Source organism: Epinephelus moara, chromosome 19 (genome assembly GCF_006386435.1).
Source record: "Epinephelus moara isolate mb chromosome 19, YSFRI_EMoa_1.0, whole genome shotgun sequence".
Lineage (NCBI taxonomy): Eukaryota > Metazoa > Chordata > Actinopteri > Perciformes > Serranidae > Epinephelus > Epinephelus moara.
In genome coordinates this window covers 11,890,131-11,911,358 of record NC_065524.1, presented here as the reverse complement: position 1 = coordinate 11,911,358, position 21,228 = coordinate 11,890,131, and the positions used below count along the sequence as shown (strand labels likewise).

At 42.5% G+C, this 21,228-nt stretch overlaps 2 protein-coding genes across 11 annotated transcripts in view; one reads left to right on the top strand and one right to left on the bottom strand.

Annotated features, from left to right (window-relative positions):
- The window catches only part of marchf5 (membrane-associated ring finger (C3HC4) 5), a 29,403-nt gene extending 15,078 nt beyond the window's left edge, over positions 1–14,325 (bottom strand). For both annotated transcript variants that reach the window (XM_050071741.1, XM_050071742.1), the window contains exons 1-2: positions 13,883–14,325; positions 565–767 (exon numbers count right to left, since the gene is read on the bottom strand). In XM_050071741.1, the coding sequence (XP_049927698.1) occupies positions 565–767; positions 13,883–13,926 (247 nt within the window). In that variant the 5' untranslated portion in view covers positions 13,927–14,325. The remainder of the gene's footprint in view (positions 1–564; positions 768–13,882) is intronic.
- Positions 14,326–14,979: 654 nt separating this feature from the next.
- Positions 14,980–21,228, top strand: part of cpeb3 (cytoplasmic polyadenylation element binding protein 3) — a 52,965-nt gene continuing 46,716 nt past the window's right edge. For 2 of the 9 annotated variants that reach the window (XM_050072084.1, XM_050072081.1), the window contains exons 1-2: positions 16,074–16,543; positions 16,792–17,726. In XM_050072084.1, the coding sequence (XP_049928041.1) occupies positions 16,411–16,543; positions 16,792–17,726 (1,068 nt within the window). In that variant the 5' untranslated portion in view covers positions 16,074–16,410. Of the gene's footprint in view, positions 15,092–15,137; positions 15,390–16,073; positions 16,544–16,791; positions 17,727–21,228 lie in introns of those variants that run through there. The other 7 variants (XM_050072087.1, XM_050072090.1, XM_050072089.1 and 4 more) reach the window with 7 other exon arrangements.

Here is a 21,228-nt window from a genome sequence, read left to right as displayed (position 1 = left end):
GTTGATTAGTGGGCTTCAGAGATTTGTTAACCTCACTTTTTTCTAATTCCACACCCCCAGATTTTTTTTCATTTATAATCAGAGCTACAATTTATCAGATTTCACAAAGTTCCCTATGGAGCCACAAAGGATTTTTACGATTTTCTTTTCCACACATGCTAGAACTCCCAAAGACCTGTAAAATACTTTGTTTTGTCAAACTGGCGTAGCACCCAAATCCCTTACAAATTCCTCTACATTTATTTCAGATTTTTTTTTAAATATACCTTACACTAATTATGATATATGCCTCCTAACTAAATAAGCTAGAGCAAGGACAATTTTAATCTAACCATTTAGCACCACTGAAAGACAGAAAATCTGTCCCCATAACGTTCCTCGGTTATTCCGTTTTTTCAGAAGCTCTGAAACTTGAACCCCTTAAACCATGTGTACTGATCAGATATGAAGCATCTTGGCTCTAAAACAAACACAAACCTAAGCTAGTGACACTTCATGGTTGTCTTGTTATTTTTAAGCCTCTGACTAGTTAGCTAGTATTATCCTTTGTGTGATGCAACCCACCCAGTTTGGGAAAGACGATGAGGTATTCTGCATTGCACTGTGGGCAGGCCACGCGTGCCGTGCTGTTGCCCCGCTGCTTCTCGTCCACCCAGCGCTGCAGGCAGGCCTGGTGAACCCACTTGGTGGAGCCACGGCAACGACATGGACGCACCCACTCTGCCGTGCGGTCGTCCTCATCTGTGGCGAAGCACACCCAGCAGCTCCTAAAAACAAACACACCCACAGGTGGGATGAAGATAACGAAACATACACCCTGACATCCTGAAAAATAATAGATTTCTTAATGAGTCTTCACATTACATCACAGTTTTACACTTAATCCCCTCAAGTGTGAACAATCAAACAACTACAGAACAGTTGTGTTACAGCTGATGACAACTGATAATGTCATTTCAGAAGACACACAACCATTGGCTTGTGCGCTCCAAAATCAAATTGGCGTGATAAATACATTTGGCTCTAGCAAAGGAAAACCCAAGCAGAGCTCCTGCCCACTGGCACAACACACAGACAAAGGCAAACTAGGGGAGCCAGATAGAATAAAACAAACTGCCTGCAACACACAAGACCCCAGATTCAGTGTTTGAATTACAGAGGAGCCAAGGGAGGTTTAGTTCCCCAAGACACAACAAAATGTCTAGTGTGGTTTTTAAGTAACCATTAGCATTTTAAATTCTGTCTTGAATTAAATACGTCTTATCTTCTAGTCTTTATCTTCTGTCAGTAATGTGTGTAACCTGATAAACTGGGACATGTGCAGGGCATTTATTATAGATCATGGCTCATGGGTTGCTCTCACGAGTTGTTTTGTGCACATATACGTAATTACTGTGCGTGGATTTGGTGTTAGACCAGCTACTCTCAATGACCAGCTAATGGAGCGCACCTCCTACTAGCACATTCAGTTCAGCAGCCTCTCTCTCTCTCATCATTTCAGCCCCTGCATTAAAGCTGAACCTTTCGGTCCATCCGCATGCAGTGAAGACTCCCCTGCCTTTCTCGATCACACACCTTTGAGAAGCAGGTTTCTCTGTTATATCAGCAACCAAAACAAGGATCTGGACTAGAATGGATACTGTAATCAGGCGTAGGTGGGCTTTTAATTTCTCCTTTTAATATTTGGTACTACAGGTGGCAACAGCTTAATAAAGTGAGTGTCCCTCCTCCTGAAGCTGTCCATGGCTCTGACATGTTTTTTATGACAGGTCGTCTGATCTGACCATGGAATTTTAATAAAAATACTGTATTTCAACTATACGGGCCTGTCAGCTATTTGCTGCTGTTTTTGTTTGTATATTGCCTTTTTCTAACATTGAGGCACGTATGTGTACATGTTTGTGTGGTGGGAGAGAGTGTAAGAGAGCAAGCAAGACTAATGTAATCTTTCATGTCCCCTTTGAAAAGTGGGCAGTCAGCAACACAAAGTCACTTAGATCAGACTTATTTGGAGTTCTTACTGAGAAAACTGTTGGCGAGGCCATTTTTCACCATTTAGGGAACAATGATGGAGGTAGTGAGCAAACTCTCTCAAATAAATCTAGACCACATGGTCTGAATGGAACACACACACACACACACACACACACACACACACACACACACACACACACACACACTCTGGGCCAGTGACTCTGCATGAAATCAACTAAGATCAATACATAAACCCTATAGGCAAACAAGCTGTTGTGCTGACAGCTTGTCAAGCATATCTGACAGCATGGCAGAAATTGCTCAGTGCTCACACACTCACTCAAATAAAAGGGCCCTTCATCCTGCCATCTGGATACAAGGCAAAGAATTTCCAGGGGATTATACTTTGGATCACAATGGCGGATACCTTTTCTAATTAAAATCAATATCTTTTTGGACCAATATATCCAAAATAAGGCCAACATTTACCTTGCTTTTGCACCGCTGCTGTTGCTTTTCACTGAATATTAAGGTTGTAACGGTACCAAAAGATAATCGGTGCCCTTGGGGCGAAGCCTGACTACACTGTAGCTATGGAGGAGCTCAAACTTTTAAAACCCCAGCCTATTTGCTAGCTGTATGTGGCTCTTGCAGAACATATTAGTGATGATATCACAAAGCTCATGTGACGGTACATTGGTAAAGTCAGTTTTTTTGGTGCATGCCACTGCCAGGGTTAAAAGATGTGGCAAATCAACTCCAACAGATCATGTCAGAAAATGGATCAGCATCAGGAGCTCGAGAGTCCTGTGAAGCGGAGTCTGGGCTCTTCAGAAGTGCATTTACAAGTTTTGTACAACAATTCACTGAGAGAACAACGCAGGCATGCCTTAATCCACGATTTAAATCTTTGTCAAAATGTGCCATATTCAGTGTATAAGTTGATAACTCTGAGGTTGTTGTTGCTGTTTACTGTAGCAAAGGGGACTTTGAAAACACTAACACACAGATAGTGGAAGGAAGAGAAAATGCCAATCGAAATCATTGCCCAAAGTCTTATAGCCAAAGTCTACATCCGGTGAGTCAGCTTAGCCAGCACTGAACCATGCCCCCTGTATCGGGACGGTTTGGCACAAACACACTAACCATTACAGCCCTACTGAATATTGCCTCCTGTTTTGCCTCTACGTAGTTTGAGCTACATTCTTCTGACGCTGCCTTTAGGATTAGTCACATTGCTACTCAAACCTAAATTCACCAGGGCATCCCTGTGCAAGTGCACACAATATTCTGATAAACCACAGCTAGGATATGCAGTGAAAGCACAAAGGGGCTTGGCTTCAGACGATGTGAGGACACACAGTCTCCCTTGTGTGTGACATCCAGACAAATGCCTTGTTCTGGCCTCAAGCCAAACCATATTTTAACACTCCCCCTCCTGCCCACAAGCATCCCAACACATCCTCCTTCCTCTTCTCCCACACACAGCGAAGGTCTTTCTGAGTAAACTGTTCTTCCACTTAAAAAGGAGTATGAGTTATGCCTCCTCACTTACAGAAAAGGAGCCATTAGTATGTTTGGCCTGTCTGCTGTGCTATCTTCCAATTAATTGGACTCCTTTTGTGAACAATACACCCCCGCCCTCCTCTCCTCCATGACTGTCAAACATCTGGGGAGGTAATTTGATATCCAAGTTCCCTGACCTTACCAAAGCGCATCTCCAACTGTGACATTATATTGCTTTTCCATAATTAATCAGCAGCATGCAATTGGCTGGAAGGTTCACTACCCCTGTGTCTCAATGCATGACACTAAGTTCAAGAATCTAGACCAGTGACACTTAGCTGCTACGTACTAATGAAAACAGTCATAGGTTAGAAAGATTTAAGAAAATCAGCAACACGAGGCCATGACTACTTCAGCCAAGCTCCTGAACTATGAGTGGAGGGTTCCGATGGTTCTAATACAAAGTAGAAACAGTGTGCTAACTGCTGAAAAAACAACAACAAAATAAAACAATTAAAATCCAAAATATCAAGATTTTTCTTAAAGCCATATACACAATCAACTAGGCCTGGAATGAGCTTGTTGCTAGGAGATCCACTGGTTGAGGGGCTGACTGCTGCCTTCGACCCACTTACAGCCTGACGATCCGCGTGACATTTATGTTCTCATTTTCATAATTACACTGAACCTTGAACAGTTGGCATTTCACTGGATGAATGAAACAATGATTACTCTACACACACCTCCCATAAGCCCCTGGCATAAATTCAATGAGGAGACAAACTGTAACAGAAAGGTTTGGGTTTTTCTTTCAGGCTGTGATTATGGACATTTTGGGTATCATTCACATTATGATATCTATATTATTAAATCTGGAAAAAAGCCCGGCAATAAAATATTTGGAACATCAGGGAACTTCATGTATATAACATCACATCCACCAAAACACATTGCAGATAATCCTGTCACAGTTTCTACTGCATTAACACAAATTTAAACTCAGGCACACGTCTATCCATTCCATGACAATAATACAAGGTTGATGTAAAACTTGGTCCCGTGCAGGTTGAGAAGTACCAGACAGGGCAGTATCTCTTCTCTGACAGGGTTTAGACAACAAGCTGCCTGTGTCCAACCTGATAAGACGTATCTCGAGTTTACTGTTCTATTTCCTGTCTTCAACAACAGGTATGCTTGGAATGGAGGAAACCCGCAGACTTTTCATTCTCACTAGGAAGTGGGAAATATGTCTTACCACATCAGGAACAAACAGAAATAGAATAAACCTCACATTTTGATTTGTCTTGAAATCTGTAGGGACTGTAGGAAAAGACATGGACATGTCTGTATGTCTCCGACATCACCCATAAGTTTCTGAGAGGATGGTTTAAATCCATATATTAAAAGGTGTAGTGTGTCGGATATTTTGGCATCTAGCAGTGACGTTGCAGATTGCAACCAACTGAAACTTCTCCCTGTGTGTCAAGCATGTAGGAGAACTGCAGAGGCTGATGTGAAAATGGAAAAGGATCTATCTAGAGCCATTGTTTGGTTGTCCGTTTGGGCTACTGTATAAAAAACATGGTGGACTCTTTGGAAGAGGACCTGCTCCGTATCTAAATATAAATGGCTCATTCTAAGGTTATGAAAACATGATTCTTAGTTTCAGGTTATTATACACTGATGAAAACATAGTTGTGAATATTATATTCCACTTCTGCCAATATGTCCCCCTAAATCCTACATAATGAACCTTTAAGCTTTACTGCTCTATGCCTTGTTGGAGGTAAATCTGAGTTGTTGTAGACATCTTTGCTGGGTGAGATATCATTGTGCCAATAAGGCAAACATGTCCCAAAACTCCCTCTGAATAAAAAAAAAAGCTTAGTGGACTTTCTAGTCACTTTAAAGCAAACTTTTCTTGGTGGACACCTCTAGCAGCACTTACTCAGTATTTATTCAGTGTTTAACTCAGTGAATCCCCATAGCACACCATATATGCTTTAACCCTCCTGCTCCAACAGTTGAATAATGTATGCCAAATCTGTGGCCTTCCGTCATCATCGTACTAAGGTCTAGGCGTGTTCTGTTGCTGGGGCCACAGGGGAGTAGAGGGGCTCTTCTGTGAAAGACTGTGGACGGCCAACTTGGATAGTTTGCTCAGGTTGCTGCCTGCCTGCAATGGATGATTTTCCAATACTCCCCTGGTGCTGAATAAAACATGACAATGCAGGAGAGGAACTTTAGGGTCGAGGCGCTCAGGTGACACGGCCAGCTGAAGGGCCAGAAGGGACACGTGGAGAATCTGAGTCTGATAGAAATTTTAACCCTCCATTTACACTTCTGCCTACTTTCTTTGTAAAACTTACCATATAACTGCCCACCTCCTCAAAGCTTCTGACAGGTATATGAGCCTACACCATACTCCAAGCTGTTTGACTGCATGTAATGCAATGCATGTAATTGCATTCTTTTGTATTGCAAAGCTGGAAAAGGCTGATAAGAAAAATATGTGGCCATTTCCTACACAGGGGGTTAATAGCTCTAAAACAACAAAACAAAAAGAGCAGAGAGATTTAAACTGAGGCACGCATAAAACATGATGATGAGAAGTTGAGTCGAACAGTGGACAGATGTCTTCACAGGAGCACGACAGTGGAGAACAAAACCCAGCGCTCTCTTAGATTCACTGGCTCTTATTCCTGTAACCCAGTCCCGCAGCATGACAGGACCTAATACAACAGCACCGAAATGCTATCCTCTGTGCGAAACCTTAATCTCCAGCTCTGAGTCGCCTCAGCTCTGTTTAACAGAACACTCTGGCAGATAAGTCTGTGCTGCACATGTACAAAATGGTCTCCTACATACAGAGAATTGTGGTGCATTTTGACATGAATACTGCCTATGAATATAGAAACGACAGTAACACAATTCTGGAGAGCTTGTGTTAAAGTTGGTCTAACTCAGACTTAATTAATGACTTATAAGGCATACTTGTTTACTGGTGAATATGCAATGAGTTCACAATGCATATTTACAACATATTTGCATGGCAAACATGAATTCAAAACCAACAGACATATCGTGTTGAAAGATGCTACCACACCTGACACATCTCTCTGTTACTGCTTAAAAGGGTCTGAAGGGTTTCCATGGAAATGTCCTTCAAGAACATGAGATCTGATGATGGCAACTAGCCTGAGCTATGCTGAAGCAAGGTGACCTGCAGGCTCAACCACTTATTTACATGTTAAACAGGCAAACTCAAGTGGGGCTTTGTCGTTTCCACAATGAGCTTTAATCCACCTAATGCTAACCGACTGCTTTGAAACTTCAAGGGCAGGCAAACAGCAGTGTTTATTATCCTTTATATTTCACCAGTTATTTTGACAAACCGTCAAGCTGCCAGGATCAAAAGAATGTGCAGCAATGAAGGACTGTAGATCCTTCCAGTCAAGCTAGGCCAACATCACCTCAGATGAGGATGTAATTTTGACAATCTTAAGAAAGTGTAGAACTGTATTATTGAGTCACAGAAAGAGGGGGGGCTGAAAGAATACAGGATGCCAGTGTGATTGACACTGTGTGTACAAAGATGAGTGTTGACAACATAGCTACTTTCTCATCGTCTCACAAGTCAGGCTCCCGTTCTTTAAGAAGCGCATAAGCCACCCCACAAAGGCCCCTTTCACTCAGCAGTGGTCACGTGACTGTGGGAAAACTGGAGGTTCCCCAGTACAAAGGCAGGGCACAGGAGCACCGGATTCTGTCCCACAAAGACCTTAAAGGAAGGTTCAAGTCTGAGAGGGGCTTCTCCATGTCTGACTGCTTCTACTCAATCACAAACTAGTCTTGTCCATGTCAGTTTAACAACAGCCCAGGCCGTTTGCCACCCTGGAACAGTATAGTATCCAGCTACCCAGAGCCTAAGATTAGTAGCTTTCATGTGTCAGCTTCTGGTTAAATGAGTCTTTGGCATTTGGTAAATTGGTGAATGTCAGCTGCCATATGGACTCTAAAGCAGGGGTCTTCAGTGTCCAAACAACCCTTAGCTGAGAGTAAAACCAAGCAGGGACCCTCTGCTACATTGCTACATACATTGTTGCATATTAAATTGGGTGGATGGAGGTTGTCAGGCGGAGGGCCACTTCAGCCCTAGGCTGCAGGTCTGACTTGTATATGTGTTTCAGGTAGATGAGGTAGGAAACTCCACTTTCACAAGGATAATTTGTTACAAATAGCAAAATATGCTGGATTCATGTTAATGTGTATTTCTTAGACGCAGGAACTTCGGGGTAATTTTACGGGGCCGGGGCCGTTGGTGCGTGTCTCCACCGCAGGAACCACCCCCGAAGGACAGAGTTCCAGAACTTTTACAGGGGCTAAACAAGTCCCTGCCTCGGGGTAGGTACTCAGAACGGCCCCGAAAGACTCCTGGCTGGGGCTTGGGGATTACTTGGTGCTGATTGGATATACTCAAGGAGGGATGTGATGACAGCAGAAAGCAACAAAATAGCCGGCATTTTTAAAACTCAGCAGACGAGGGTTAGCTCGTTCATATAGCTTCCGCCGCCATGTAAAAAAAACTCACTAAATGGCCTGTGAAAAAAATATTTTTTCCAGCGGATATCTTAGTTACAACATGATTGAGCTAGCAAAGCAGTTTTGTGTTGATATGTGTAGTATTTATTCAGTTTTGGGAAATCACGATGTCTAGAAAGCATCAGCTGACAGGGACAGCTAAAAGCAGCAGCAAAGCTAACATCAGGACGTGATCTGTTAAAAGCCTCCCGTTGTCGGATACGACATGAAACTACTCCAGTTAGCTCAATCATGTTGTAACTAAGACATCCGCTGGAAAAAATATTTTTTTCACGGGCCATTTAGTGAGTTATTACAGACACCGCTATCGGCTAACGGCGTCCCTACGTTGCCCCAGTCAAAATGGTCGCGCAACGATTACGTCACATCCAGAGCCTGTCAGTCAAAATGGTCGCGCAACGATTACGTCACATCCAGAGCCTGTAACTTTACAGGAACCTTCCTCCGATTCCGCTCTCAGTGAAGACACGGCGGTTGAGAGGGCCGAGCGAGAGGACGTTCCTGTAGTAGTTCCTGCCCCCCAAATAGTACCAGGAACTTCTTCAGTGGAAACGGGCCTAAAATTTGGCATCTCCTCTTCAGTAAATCTGAGGGCCCCCAAGGGGTTGCGGACCTCATGTTGCAGACCCAGGCTCTAAAGAGATGTGTTATACAGTCTTGGGTATTTCCACGAGGTGGATATAATTTCAGAGTGACCTTATAATATTGTGCAATTGAAAACAGAGTAAACTCCAGCATCTAAGCACAAGCTTAACACACAAGCTCAACAACTTGTTGACATTTCAGTCTTGCAGTCACAGCATGTATGTTATATTATTACACATATTAATTAGTGACATTTAAAACGTGACAGAATAACAAAAACTGACGAGTGCACATGATTCAGGGAGGTTTATTTATGTTGTTTAACAGTCAGTTACAAGTAAAAAAAAGTTTGTTTACTGGGTCAACTAACACAGGAGCCTCCCACCTCTACTACAGCCACCAGCAAATTCCGGCTACTTGTGTACTTCCACAACCCAGAGTGCTAGGCACTGTGACCTTTGTGTTATGTTAACATGTGAACAGGAGTCCAGTTTGTTTACGCTTTGATTGGCCCACGAGTGGCTGGCTTCCAAAGTTAAGAACACTATGACCAGTGGTGGATTACAGTCCATTAATCCAGAACTTGTTTTAAATGGAAGTCTCTAGAGTCACATGGCTCACATTTCAAGTTCACATGTAATGTTTATCATAAATATTCTGAGAACTTTATTGTGCCGTCTGTAAATGGAAAAAAAAGGTTTTATGATACAACCAAGTGTTTGAGGCCAACAATGTAAACGGGATGGCCTTCAGTTAAAAGCTTGTGGTTTAAATAACTCAAGCCTGCTAGCTAAACCACCTAACTTCAGACATGCCATTTGGCATGACCTTGATCTGCACTGTGATCTTACAAAATGTAAGCTTACCTCTTTGCTAGATTAAATCAAGATGAGGGAAAATAAATCACTCTGCACCAAAATAGTTTAAGGGGCTCTATATATGTATACCAATTTAACTTTGAGCCCTGTTGTTTTTTTTTTTGTTTTTTTTAAATTGTAAAGTATAGTAAAAAAAAAGGTATGTCACTTTCTCAGGGCTGAAGAGACCCTGTAGACACTGACACCACCACATACCAAAATTAAAACAAATCACGGCTACAGGGTCAATCATTATTAGTCCTTATGCATATAAACGCACACATACACCACATATTTATATACCCATTCCCACAAAGAGCAACAGGGTCAGTGATCTAGACAACAAAAGCAGACGAGAAAGGAGTAAAACAAGGAGGTTGTGTGCCAGCCAATAAAAAGGTCAGGCTGGATTGAAATGTGTCCCCCCACATCTATTTGTGAAACACTGCATTGCAGGGGCAGCTGGCTGCTTGTGGCAGGCCCAGATAAGAGTGTGTGGAGCCTTATGTTTGTCAGTGATAGAGGCTGGGTACACAACCGTCTAGAAGCAAGGGGACATGACATACATCTTCCTGCTATCAGCTCCTCAAACACTGTCAGGGTTATTGCGTCTGCCACACACCCACAGCAGCACACAGCTAAAGAACATTTCACAAAGCTCACATGCCCTTCCTTTCTTTCTTTCAGCTACTGTACCATGTGCTTGGGAAATGGTTTCAAAGTCCAAAGTTCAATATTGACAGAAAGTGCTGCGTCAAATGCCTACAAATGCCTTTTAGTACGCACTGCACAAGCTATCAAATGCCAGTGCCTATTTTGAGGGAAACGGCACACCGATGAGCTCGGACCTAATGTTGCAGCATCTGCTCAAAACCACTCTCACAAAAGATGGAAAATTCTGGTCACATGTAGCATGATAATGCTTGGATATAAGCCACTGTGGCTTTGTCTGAATTTAAAAAGTGAACCCTAACATATCCATGAATCCTTGTTTGATTACAGAATAAAGGTAGGCAAACATTTGCCTGGTCAGTTGTGAAAAATGTGTGAGATTTATCTCTGTTCAAGTTCAAAACAAAACTGCTCACTTGGTGGACGACACTTAGATCTTATCGCGTCTGATCTTATTCTGGAGTGCTTGTGTGGCTCCAAGTCCAAGTTTGCACTTCAATTTTGTGTTTTGCCAGGCACATGAAAATAGTGATATTACTATGTCAAAGTACTAAATTTATTATGTATAACCTGCCAATTCAATTACAATAATTGTTCTACTAAATTCATTACACAGGCATCAATTACCCATCCCTGCAATTTTAAAGTGAGGTTTTAAATTACCCATAATTTCCTTAACAACGCACATGCCAATAAAATAGAAGCAAGATGAAAACACTTTGGATTAAATTACTTTCCCTTTACAATGCCACTTTATAAAACAAATGTTGTAATATGGCAAATACACTGATTACAAAAACACAACTTCATTAATTTAAACAACTACTCCCATCCTGGCAGAACTCTACTGATCTAGCAGATTCACTTATCTAGTTTTACTACTGCATTATGATCAATCAGCTCTGCACACAATGGGAAATAAAAGGCTCAAAAGCTTGCAAGTAGAAAAACTTTGTCAGTATAATATCAATGCTTTTTAAATGGTCTTCATGATTGAAAAAGCAACACCCTCTTTCACAAACATTATTCAATTGTTTATCCACATAAAGATAAAATTCTTAACTTCAATTGAGGTTGATAAAAGGTTTCAATTTTGAGTTTTGAATTTCAGTGATGTGGTAACCCTTTTGTTTATATTTGATCACAGACTGAGCTTTTAAAATGCATTCAAAAATGTGCCTCACACACAATTATGTTTTCACAAACACGTCCAATGATCCTCAGCTTGACCTTGGCAGGTAAGAACTTTTTGTTCCCACTTTATCATGAGAATTGCTTATTTTGTGTTTCAAAATAACAGCTCACACAATAAGTATCATTACTGACATGTCTGATTAGATCAAGTGTCCAAAAATGCTAACTGCTCACTCAATTAGCTTTGGTTGATTAGACCCGACAATTAAAATGCACGCCTCTTACTAGGATGTGCTGTATCAATTCAGATCAGTATAACTAAACTTAATGCAGCCTTTAAACTGGGTAAACTGTATCCTGCAAAACAAAAGTAGCTTTCATCTTCTCTTCATCTAAGGGGCTAGAACAGAGAGAGGCTGGCCACATCTGAGTTATCAAGCTTCTTATTTAAGTCAGTTTCACCACTGCATGAAACCGACCACCTTTTTTTAGCTGTACTGGCTAAAGCTACGAGACAAACAACCTTAAGACTGTACATCAACACAAGCTACCTTAGATACAAGAAACAGAGCCAGCTATTGATATAAGCTGAACACAAACACCATGCACTAAAAATATCTAGCTGCAATCCTACAAGTACATCTGATCAGTGTGATGTGATAATGCATGACATCGCATACTTAAGCCCCTGAGGTGAGCTAACCTTTGTCTTTACTGCTTCCAGTACTACATTGTGCATATCCATGGAAGATTTTATACCTGGTTTGATGCAGAAATTTTTAGACTTTTGTATTCTACCGGCAAGAGTCTTAAATTGCTCTTTGCCACTGTGAAATGTGTGTGCGTCACTAACAAAAACCTGCATCACAAACCAACACTTGGAAATGTTCAGAGCAGGAACTGATGCTCTAGCCAGCACAACCCAGGATGCCTACACAGGTGGAATAATAATGTGCTGAATGTGATTTTAACTTGTTGCCTAGGGAGGTTAACTGTTAGCTATCACAAATAATAAAAAGGGGCAGCCTTTAAGACATGAATTTGAGGCTGCAGTGTCTGGATTTTATGTCTAATGTGACCGACAAAGTGACGAGCTACAGCTTTGGCAGGGTTCAGGACGTCGCACTGCTCCAGGAGACCTGCAGAGTCGCTGACTGTGTGCCTTGACATCCCTGATGAAAGGGTAAGATTGTATGTATTTATAGCTCAAATAAATGCCCCACCTCTCACAATGGATCTCCCCTCCATGTGACCATCAAACTGTTCAACCTGGGGGTGCTGCATTCTGCCTAGCAAGGCTTCAGTCTATCCAGAGCGCTGTCAGACATTTCAATGTCAGAAGACATGTTTGAACTTCTTGAGTCAGCTGTAAAACTTGCCACTGCAACACTTTCCAAGGGCTTCAAAAGGAATTCACTAACTTGTGTGTACAGGCAGCTACGACAGTTTGACAGTGTGACATAACGCTGAACATTTTCAATTATTTCTAAATCATATGAAAAGGGTCAGTCATTATGCATTATTTGCCCCATAATGTTAGCATTGATTTGTTACTATTTAGACAGAGCTACTCTTGCTTCTTGATGCTTGTGCAGCTTCAAAAAATGTATTCCCATGATGCCTAATGCTTTTTTAATCAGGTTTTAGGTGAGTTTCACTGATTTTGAGGTAAGTTTCACTGAGTTGACCCCTTAAAACACTCACATTGCAGTTTGCATTTTCTATATTTCTAACTAGTGACTCATAACACCTGCTCATACTTCCTCTCTCATACAACTTTCCCTGAAGTCAGCACCACCACTCAGCCTTAATTCTCAGTGTATGCTCAAAATTATTTTCTCTCAAATCTTGTATGTGCAACACAAACTTTGTTTATACACACAATTCAGTCTTATCACTGAACAGTTCCTAATGTTTTGGTTACTGTATGTACCAGTGTATGTTTACATAGTATGTCTGCAGGGGGATTTGAGTAAACTTGCCATGGAAATAGGACTTAATCAGTGTCTTATGTAACAAAAGATAAGCAGACACTTTACTCATTCAGTGCCATAACGATTGTTAACTATAAACGTGACATTTTAGGAAATATTACTGGATACAGCCTTTCCTCCCTCAACTTCAGGTCAATAGTTAACAGGCCAAATGTTTTGAGAAACGTGGCAGGTGACACTTTGACCTTTAGTTCATTCACAGGAAACAAGGTTATCGCTGAATAATATATATAAATTGTTAAGGTGAATAAGGTCAAAATGATATGCAGATATTAGGATCACTTTATGCAGCAAAGGTTATCAATCATATGACACAAGAACGTAGCCTAGAGGAGAGGACGTCCTGTATCAACACTGCAGAACTAACGTTACACTGTTAGCTGACGTTAAAGATATTCAACAGTTTAAAGTCAGTAGTCGGTATAAAACGACAATTACATATACTTTCAACACGTCTGAACATTTTGACAAAAACGAAGTTAACTTTCGCCGTTTCTGCCAAAAGTAGAGGCTTTACGTAAAGCTACGTAGCTTCCATTATAATGTTAGCCTACTCACCTGTCCAAATTCTGCTGCATGACCACTGCACCCTGTTCCGCCATTTTTGAAGAAAACAAGGGAAAAAATACTCAATGGTGTCTTGTTAGTAGAGCAGACAAACTGTGTTACAGTTAAAACATTAAAATGGCACGCCTGGTAATTTGCTGCAGCTGAGGCTGGCGTTACAGCACTTGCTAGCTAGCTGAAAAACTAACGCTAACTAGCTACATAGGCCTTTGTGTTGATACTGCGCGTCAGCTGCAAACGAGCCAATTATCTAACATAAAACTACTCCTTCGCCGTCATGGCAGTGTAGACAGCATCTATCTGCGACCGCTGCACTATTTCAGGTAAAAATCCTCTTTGCATCGGCTACGGCCTCGTTTGTCACTAATATTATCGCATTGGCGTGACCGCTTGACTCCATTAACTGGCCGTCTCTGAGGTAACAGCAGTGCTGTGCGCGTTTGCGTCATCAAAACAAGGACGGCGCCGCAAAGGGCAACATGACACTAGCATGGGAAATGTAGTTCCATAACGCTTCCCTCCCTCTTATGAACAAAAATATCAAATTAATGTTCTGAATCCACCACCGGCAGGTGTGCCAAGGAGAGACCACGGCTTCTTGAAGACACAAGCATCATGAAGATGCACATATGGCTGCAGAACACTTCTAACAGCGGTAAGATGTTTAATTAGGGTACATTAACTGGACAAAATACACCTTCTCTGCTGGTCTTTACCTGGTTATTAAAGTTTTATTGTGTCAGATCGGGTTTTTCTAGAAAAGTGGGCTACTGCTCAATGTCTAACGTGCAAACAGTGCGCGTGCATGTAAAGCAGATAGGGAGTAGGAGAGAGGGGGAGTTTGTTACTGTCAATCACAACTACTATTAGCCTATTATTATTTGTTATGGCAGCTTTAACGAGTTGCCTCATCTTGTAACTTAACCTTTAGGTCGGCTTTGAAGCTCATGTTCTTTTAATTTTGTTTTCTAACCACAGCAAGAGGGAACCTAGGCTCCATTTGTTGACCAGCCACTGCATAGCAAGAAACTACAACTCCCTACAGCCCCCTCGGCATCATCCATGCGCCGCAGTCAATCAGCTGTTGAGGCAACTGCTGACTATCTCGGCACAAGGGTAGCTCGTTTGTCATATCTAAACCCAGACGAGGCAAACAGAAATATCTTTATTTACAGAATCCCCAAAAGGTGAACGATAAAGGTAATTCAAACTTCACGTGAGGCAGAGAAGCGACCACGCTGTGTGTGCATGCTGTTTTGTCGTTTGTGTAGTGAGGGGACACATATGGATTAAAGGGGGGATTTCAAGGCAAGACAGCTTCATGAAATGTATCGGATGGCTCGATCGGCGCGACAAATAGGCATTTGAGTGGTGAGGTTTTGGCAGTGTATGTGGTGAAGGGGCCGGGGAGGTGAGCCACTGTATGCTGCTGATTCTGCTGCTTTGATGACCTTGGAAGCGCAGCTCTTGGAGGAGAAAACACGGATTATCTGGTGGGGTGTGTACAATGCAGGCTATTGCGATTACCTTTGAAAGTCCAACTTGTATGACTGCTGAAATGATCCGACATGTCATCTGGAGTGTTATTTTCAAAGTCTACAGACTATTGCAGTCGTGTTATTGAAAGGCCTCAGTGTGGGCTGCATGTTAGCTCTCTCCTGCAGCCAGTTCAGACAGTGAGAGAGGAGTCTTATCAGTGTTATTGTGGGTGATCTGACACTGTGTCACAGCCTTTGGTTATGCCTTGCATGTGCTCCAGCTGACAGAATAGGCTGTGCTCATAGTTCAGTGTAGCCTTGCAATGATCGAGCATATTGTGGTCTATTTACATCTTAGATTGTGCTCGGTGTTGAATGTAATAATGTGGCAGCTGTGTGGTTTTCTGAATGCAAGATTGCCGTCATGATAAAATAGTCGACGGTGTGCTTTTTATTGGTCTTTTGCAAGGCGTTGTCTCTGTAATGCAAAGTAAGGCATAAATGTGCATGAAAGGTGCAGTGTAGTGTCTAACTTTACATAGAGGACACCGAGGAGAGCTGTCAGTGATGTTCCAGCTTTGGCTTTAAGTTATTAAAATGCAAGTTACATGGGTACATGTTGTATTATGTCAATGCCAACCCGGGGCTGTGTCAATGCGGACCTCGGGCAGAGTCCCTCTTTGCGCCATAATAAAACCCCTTACTATAAATCATGTCATTCCTGTAGGACTTTTGTAATGTATACTCATCTGGACAGTTATCCTATTTATTGCATTATCTCTGTCTTATGCATAGTGCTAAAATATTACAAGACTGACACATTTTTATTGTAGGGAAAAGGTTTAGCCGGTACATGGGAGATCTTTGCGGTGTAATAAAGCGGCTCAGGTGCGTCACTTTCCACTGCATAAAAAGGGCGAAGTGTGCCTTTTGGTGGGAGTCATTTTTAAAAACATCTGCCGTGTGTCGAAGATCCTGGGTCCAAGGTAGACCTGTCTTTTAGCCCTATTGAAGGACAGCTGTATTTACTGACGTATGTAAATGAATGTAGGGGAGGTCCTTGGGCAAAAAACACACACTGAATCAGTTTCACATTGCAGCTCCGGAGTTCCTGCGTGGAAGGAAAAACGAGACGTGGCGAAATCTGGTGAATATCTGCAGCCGCATGCTCCGGGTATAATTTGTGGGATTTATGAATCATTCTGGTATAGTCTTGGGAAGTGTGTTTTCCTCTTCTTCTTTTCGGCTAAATGGGTGATCACGCATTTGCTTTGCAGTTGCCTGGTCCCTCTAACATCATATCCTTGTCGGAGTTGTCCCAGTTCATCAGATACTACAGCAGCAGCCCGGCGAGCCCGGTGTATGATCACCTAAATTACAACAACAATAATAACTGCTCGTCTCTGTTTCCCCCCGTTGCAGCTCAGCAAACCATGCAGGATGATTTACTGATGGACAAAAACAAAGCCCAGCCTCACCATCAGCAAGATCCGACGCAAGTAGACCCTCCTCCCTCCACCCCGACCCCGTCATCGGAGCCCACTTCTTCTTCATCGGAGTCGGAGAGCCCGTCGACCGGGAGCAACCAAGCGACTTCAGCGCTGAGCAGCAGCAGCAAGGACAAAGTGCCGATGGAGTCGCCGATCCTGCCCGGGTTGAGCTTCCACCACCAGCCGCAGGAGACCGGCGGCCCCCTTTCCTCCCCGTCCTCCTCTTTTGGGAGCACTTGGTCCACGGGAACCACAAACGCCGTGGACGACAGCTTTTTCCAGGGAATACCCTCGGTGAACGGGACGATGCTTTTCCAGAACTTCCCCCATCATGTCAACCCGGTCTTCGGGGGTAATTTCTCCCCGCAGATCGGTCTGGCTCCACAGTCCCAGCAGCATCAACAGCAAGCCCAGCAGCAGCAGCAGCAGCAGCAGCAGCAGCAGCAGCAGCAGCAACCCCAGCAGAGGAGATCCCCTGTCAGCCCCAGTCAGGGTCCCTTCCCCCAGAGAAACGCTTATCAGACCATCATGAATAACAGCAAAGGGTCGTCGACGTCCTCTTCTGCCTCGTCGTCCGCTTGGAATAATCACCAAAACGCCGCATGGAGCACAGCCTCCAACCCCTGGAGCGGGCTGCAGGCAGGCAGGGACCCGCGCAGAGCGGTGGGCGTCGGGGTAGGGGTCGGGGTGGGAGTCAGCGTCGGGGTGCCGTCACCCCTGAACCCCATCTCCCCCATGAAAAAGCCCTATACCAGCAATGTTATAGCACCCCCCAAGTTCCCAAGACCAGGTCCCCTCACTCCCAAGCCCTGGATGGAGGACAGCGCCTTCAGGACTGACAACAGCAACAACATACTGCCTTTCCAGGTAAATACACTCCAGTAAGAGCAGGCCTGGGCCTAGCTCTGTTGCTCCAGTCTGTATTTTAAAAGGTTGAACCCTTTGACATGTTGTCAGTTGTACCCTGGTGGTCTGCATCTCAAAAATATAAACCTGTAGGATGCTTGTTATCAGTGTATTCTAGGCCTATTAAAAATACTCAAGGGAATGCATCAGTGCATGAGATAAAACAGGCCTACAACAAGTAGGCTAGCTTTGGATAAGGTCACCCTGAACTCATCAGTAGCAGGGATTCATTATTGCTCCATATATGCTCCATATATTATAGTGATTGATGTGCTATTTATTGTAGTCAATTGGAAATAATACCAACTAAGAAATCACTTTACCGTATGAATCATCGTCAACATTTTTTTCAGCCTTTGTCATACAGTGTTTCCCTCAGTGATTATAGGTTACCATTAGTACGCAGCCCCACAGGCATTCATTTTCAACTGATTCAGATCATTCAGCAATAAAGACCTTCATTTTAAATGTGCTATGCATCGAAGCTGTGACTCATGTGGCTTGGCTGAATTGACAAATGACCATCAGGTTTCGCCGGTAGCAGTCAGAATTTTCCATTGGCTTGTATGCTGTCAAATTGTGTGGCGGAGGTCAAAGAAATTGAATGACACAGCGAGTCCTTGAAGTATTACTCATCGATCACAGCTATTTTTACGCCTTCAAAGACAAACACACTGAAGTCAGTCCCTGGAAATAGTCGCCGCGTACGGATCATTGCACTAAATGGTTAAATTCCCTCTGCCAGCTCACTCCGTGGGGTTTAAAGGACACATGACGCGTTTAGGTGCTGCTCGTAACTTTCTGTACTCAGACTGACAGGACGTGTATAGCCTACGTACACTATACTCAACTGACCCTTATGGTTAGGAATAATTTCTTGTTTTCAGTATTGTATTTTATAAAATCCAGTACATTACGCTACAGAAATAATCTGCTGCACAGTGAACAGGAGACATAATGTAGCAGATTATTAATTTATACCTTTTATTAAGTGACAGATTTTGGGTGAATGTGTGAATGCATGGCAAATACAGTGAGACTGAGCGGTACACTTATGCTCATTATGAACCAAGAATTAAAACACCAACATGGAGGACTAGTAATAGTAATACTATTACTGCTGCTACTACAAACCTACTGGTACTAATTCTGCTCCTACTAGGCTGCTACTAGTACCTCTAGGCCTACAACTACTACTACTAGGCTACTGCTACTAATAATGATAAGACGAAGAAGAATAACGACTATAATAATAAAAAAAATAATGATGACAATAAAAATGATAGATTAATAATATGTCAGTCTAACCGTGAGGTATAATATGGTTCTTTTGCTCTCCCCTCTTTACGTCGTAGCAAATGCTTTATTTTTCTGTCGCTATTTTCAACATTGTTGGTAGTTCGTATGTGGTTTCCCCGTAATTCCAAGATTGTGGACAGTACCTGAACGCAACATCCATACTCGCATTTGATTGGCTTGTGATCGGAGAGTGGGCGGGGTAAATCTGAGGTCCAACCCGGAAAATAGAAGAAGCAAATTACAGTAAGAAGAAACCAATATCAAGTTTTATTGTGAGTTTTAACAAAATATTTTACACACCGTAAAACAAGTACTAATAATGATATTTGTTATAGTTCCCGCTGTGAGATACCTGCACAACTTTGAAAGCTAACTTTATTCATGGTCGAAACATGACAGTAGGTAATGAATCAACGTTAGCTTAATGTTATACGTTGTTTTCATGTTAAAAGGTGACAGTTAACAGGTAAAGTAGAATTACAGCTGCATTATTCTAGTTTGGAAAAGGGTTAATTAATGAATTCCTCTCTCAATAGACCAAATACAACAATATACTGTTGGCTGTAGGTTCATATCACAACATATGACCAGCATTAGCTACAGTACACATATGTTGACATAGGAAACGACAAGGAGGTTCTGTATATTCTTTGAAACTTCCCTCTGCATGTTTGGTTTTATCACCAAACGCCCCACACTGATAAGTGAGAGAATGATGCACGGTGCTGCTTCCTGTCTTTTGGTCCATACATAAGATTCCCCAGGGCTCATTTATGTGTACCAGCACTACAAGAGACACCTGAGAGTCAGTTTCATTCTGGTTTGAATATGTTTCAGTCAGCCATCCTGCCTTGAACTGACATGTCTGTTTCCAGAGTAACATGAACAGTCCCAATACTGTATGACTTTTTCACATGGCTAGCCATGTGTTTTCCCTATGTTTAGTTACGCTGCCCGACAAACAAGCCAACATGAAAAATAAGCCAGCAGAATACTCCCCCCCTTAAGTCAGCGGCGTACTTGAAAAAGGAGCACTTGTTCACCCGATCAAAGCAAAGACTCAGGAGAACGGAGCACCAGCCAAAATGTTAACCTGTTACTGCAGAGAGGACTACGTGTGCAGACGAAACTCAGCCTGGTACAGGGTGAAATTCCAACCGGCGTGAAACGTATAGCCTTTTGAGGAGATAATGATTGTGTGTGTCAGTCAGGCCTCCCTAGGCTTTATTACACAGTTTCCTCTGCTGAGTGCCTCTATTTCTTTTCTCTTGACTTGGCCAGCTCACAGCTCCAGTTATCACCAGGAGACAAGGTCAAGGGCCCACATGTCATGCTGTGTAGAGTTGTCTGTTTACTGAAGTGAAAATCAGGCAAATAGTAGAGAAGTACATCTACTTTTGTGTGGCCCAGTGTTGCCAGGCGAAGAAGTAGGGTTAAAGTGACTGTGCTTTACTAATACAGTGGCGATCCTAGACTCTGGTGGAGCCTTGGGCAAAGAAGCCTATTAAGCCACCCAACATCCCCTGGTGTCATTTCACCTCCTCTTCTTGTTTGTTTGTTTCTGATGACCAGAAAGTTATACTAATGCTGACAGTTACACCTATCTTAAATATGACAGTTATAATCTTTTTTCTACCAAATTATGCGTGTGTATGCTGGTTTTTAAAATGTGGGAATATCTGTTAAAATAGGCGATAGACTGCTTTCCCATTGTCAGTAGACCAGAGCAGTGTAGACAAGTATGTTTTTCTGTTTTATTTTTAGGGTCCAGGCAGCTAAGCTGCCAGGACACTATTGTAATCCTAGGTATTCTTCTTCTTCTTTCTTCTTTCTTCTTTCTTCTTCCGAGGAAATCATACTTCCCATGGGTGAAAACTCACCAAACTTTGCACAAAGATCCAGTCTCATGCCAGATATCCTCAGCTGTAAACTCAAGCCAGTAGTCCTGATGGTGGCACTACAGCAAGCGTCTAAAGTTCAAAACTTTGAAAATTCATAACAAATCAACCATACGTGCTACAGCTTCACAACTTTCATCAAACTGTAGCCTCAATACTGAAGAAACTTTTGTACATTTAAACCTATTAAAAATTATGAAGTTCATCGCTGTTTTTTTTTTTTCAAAAACTGTAAAACTTCTTAAACCTATCTCCTCCCACAATTT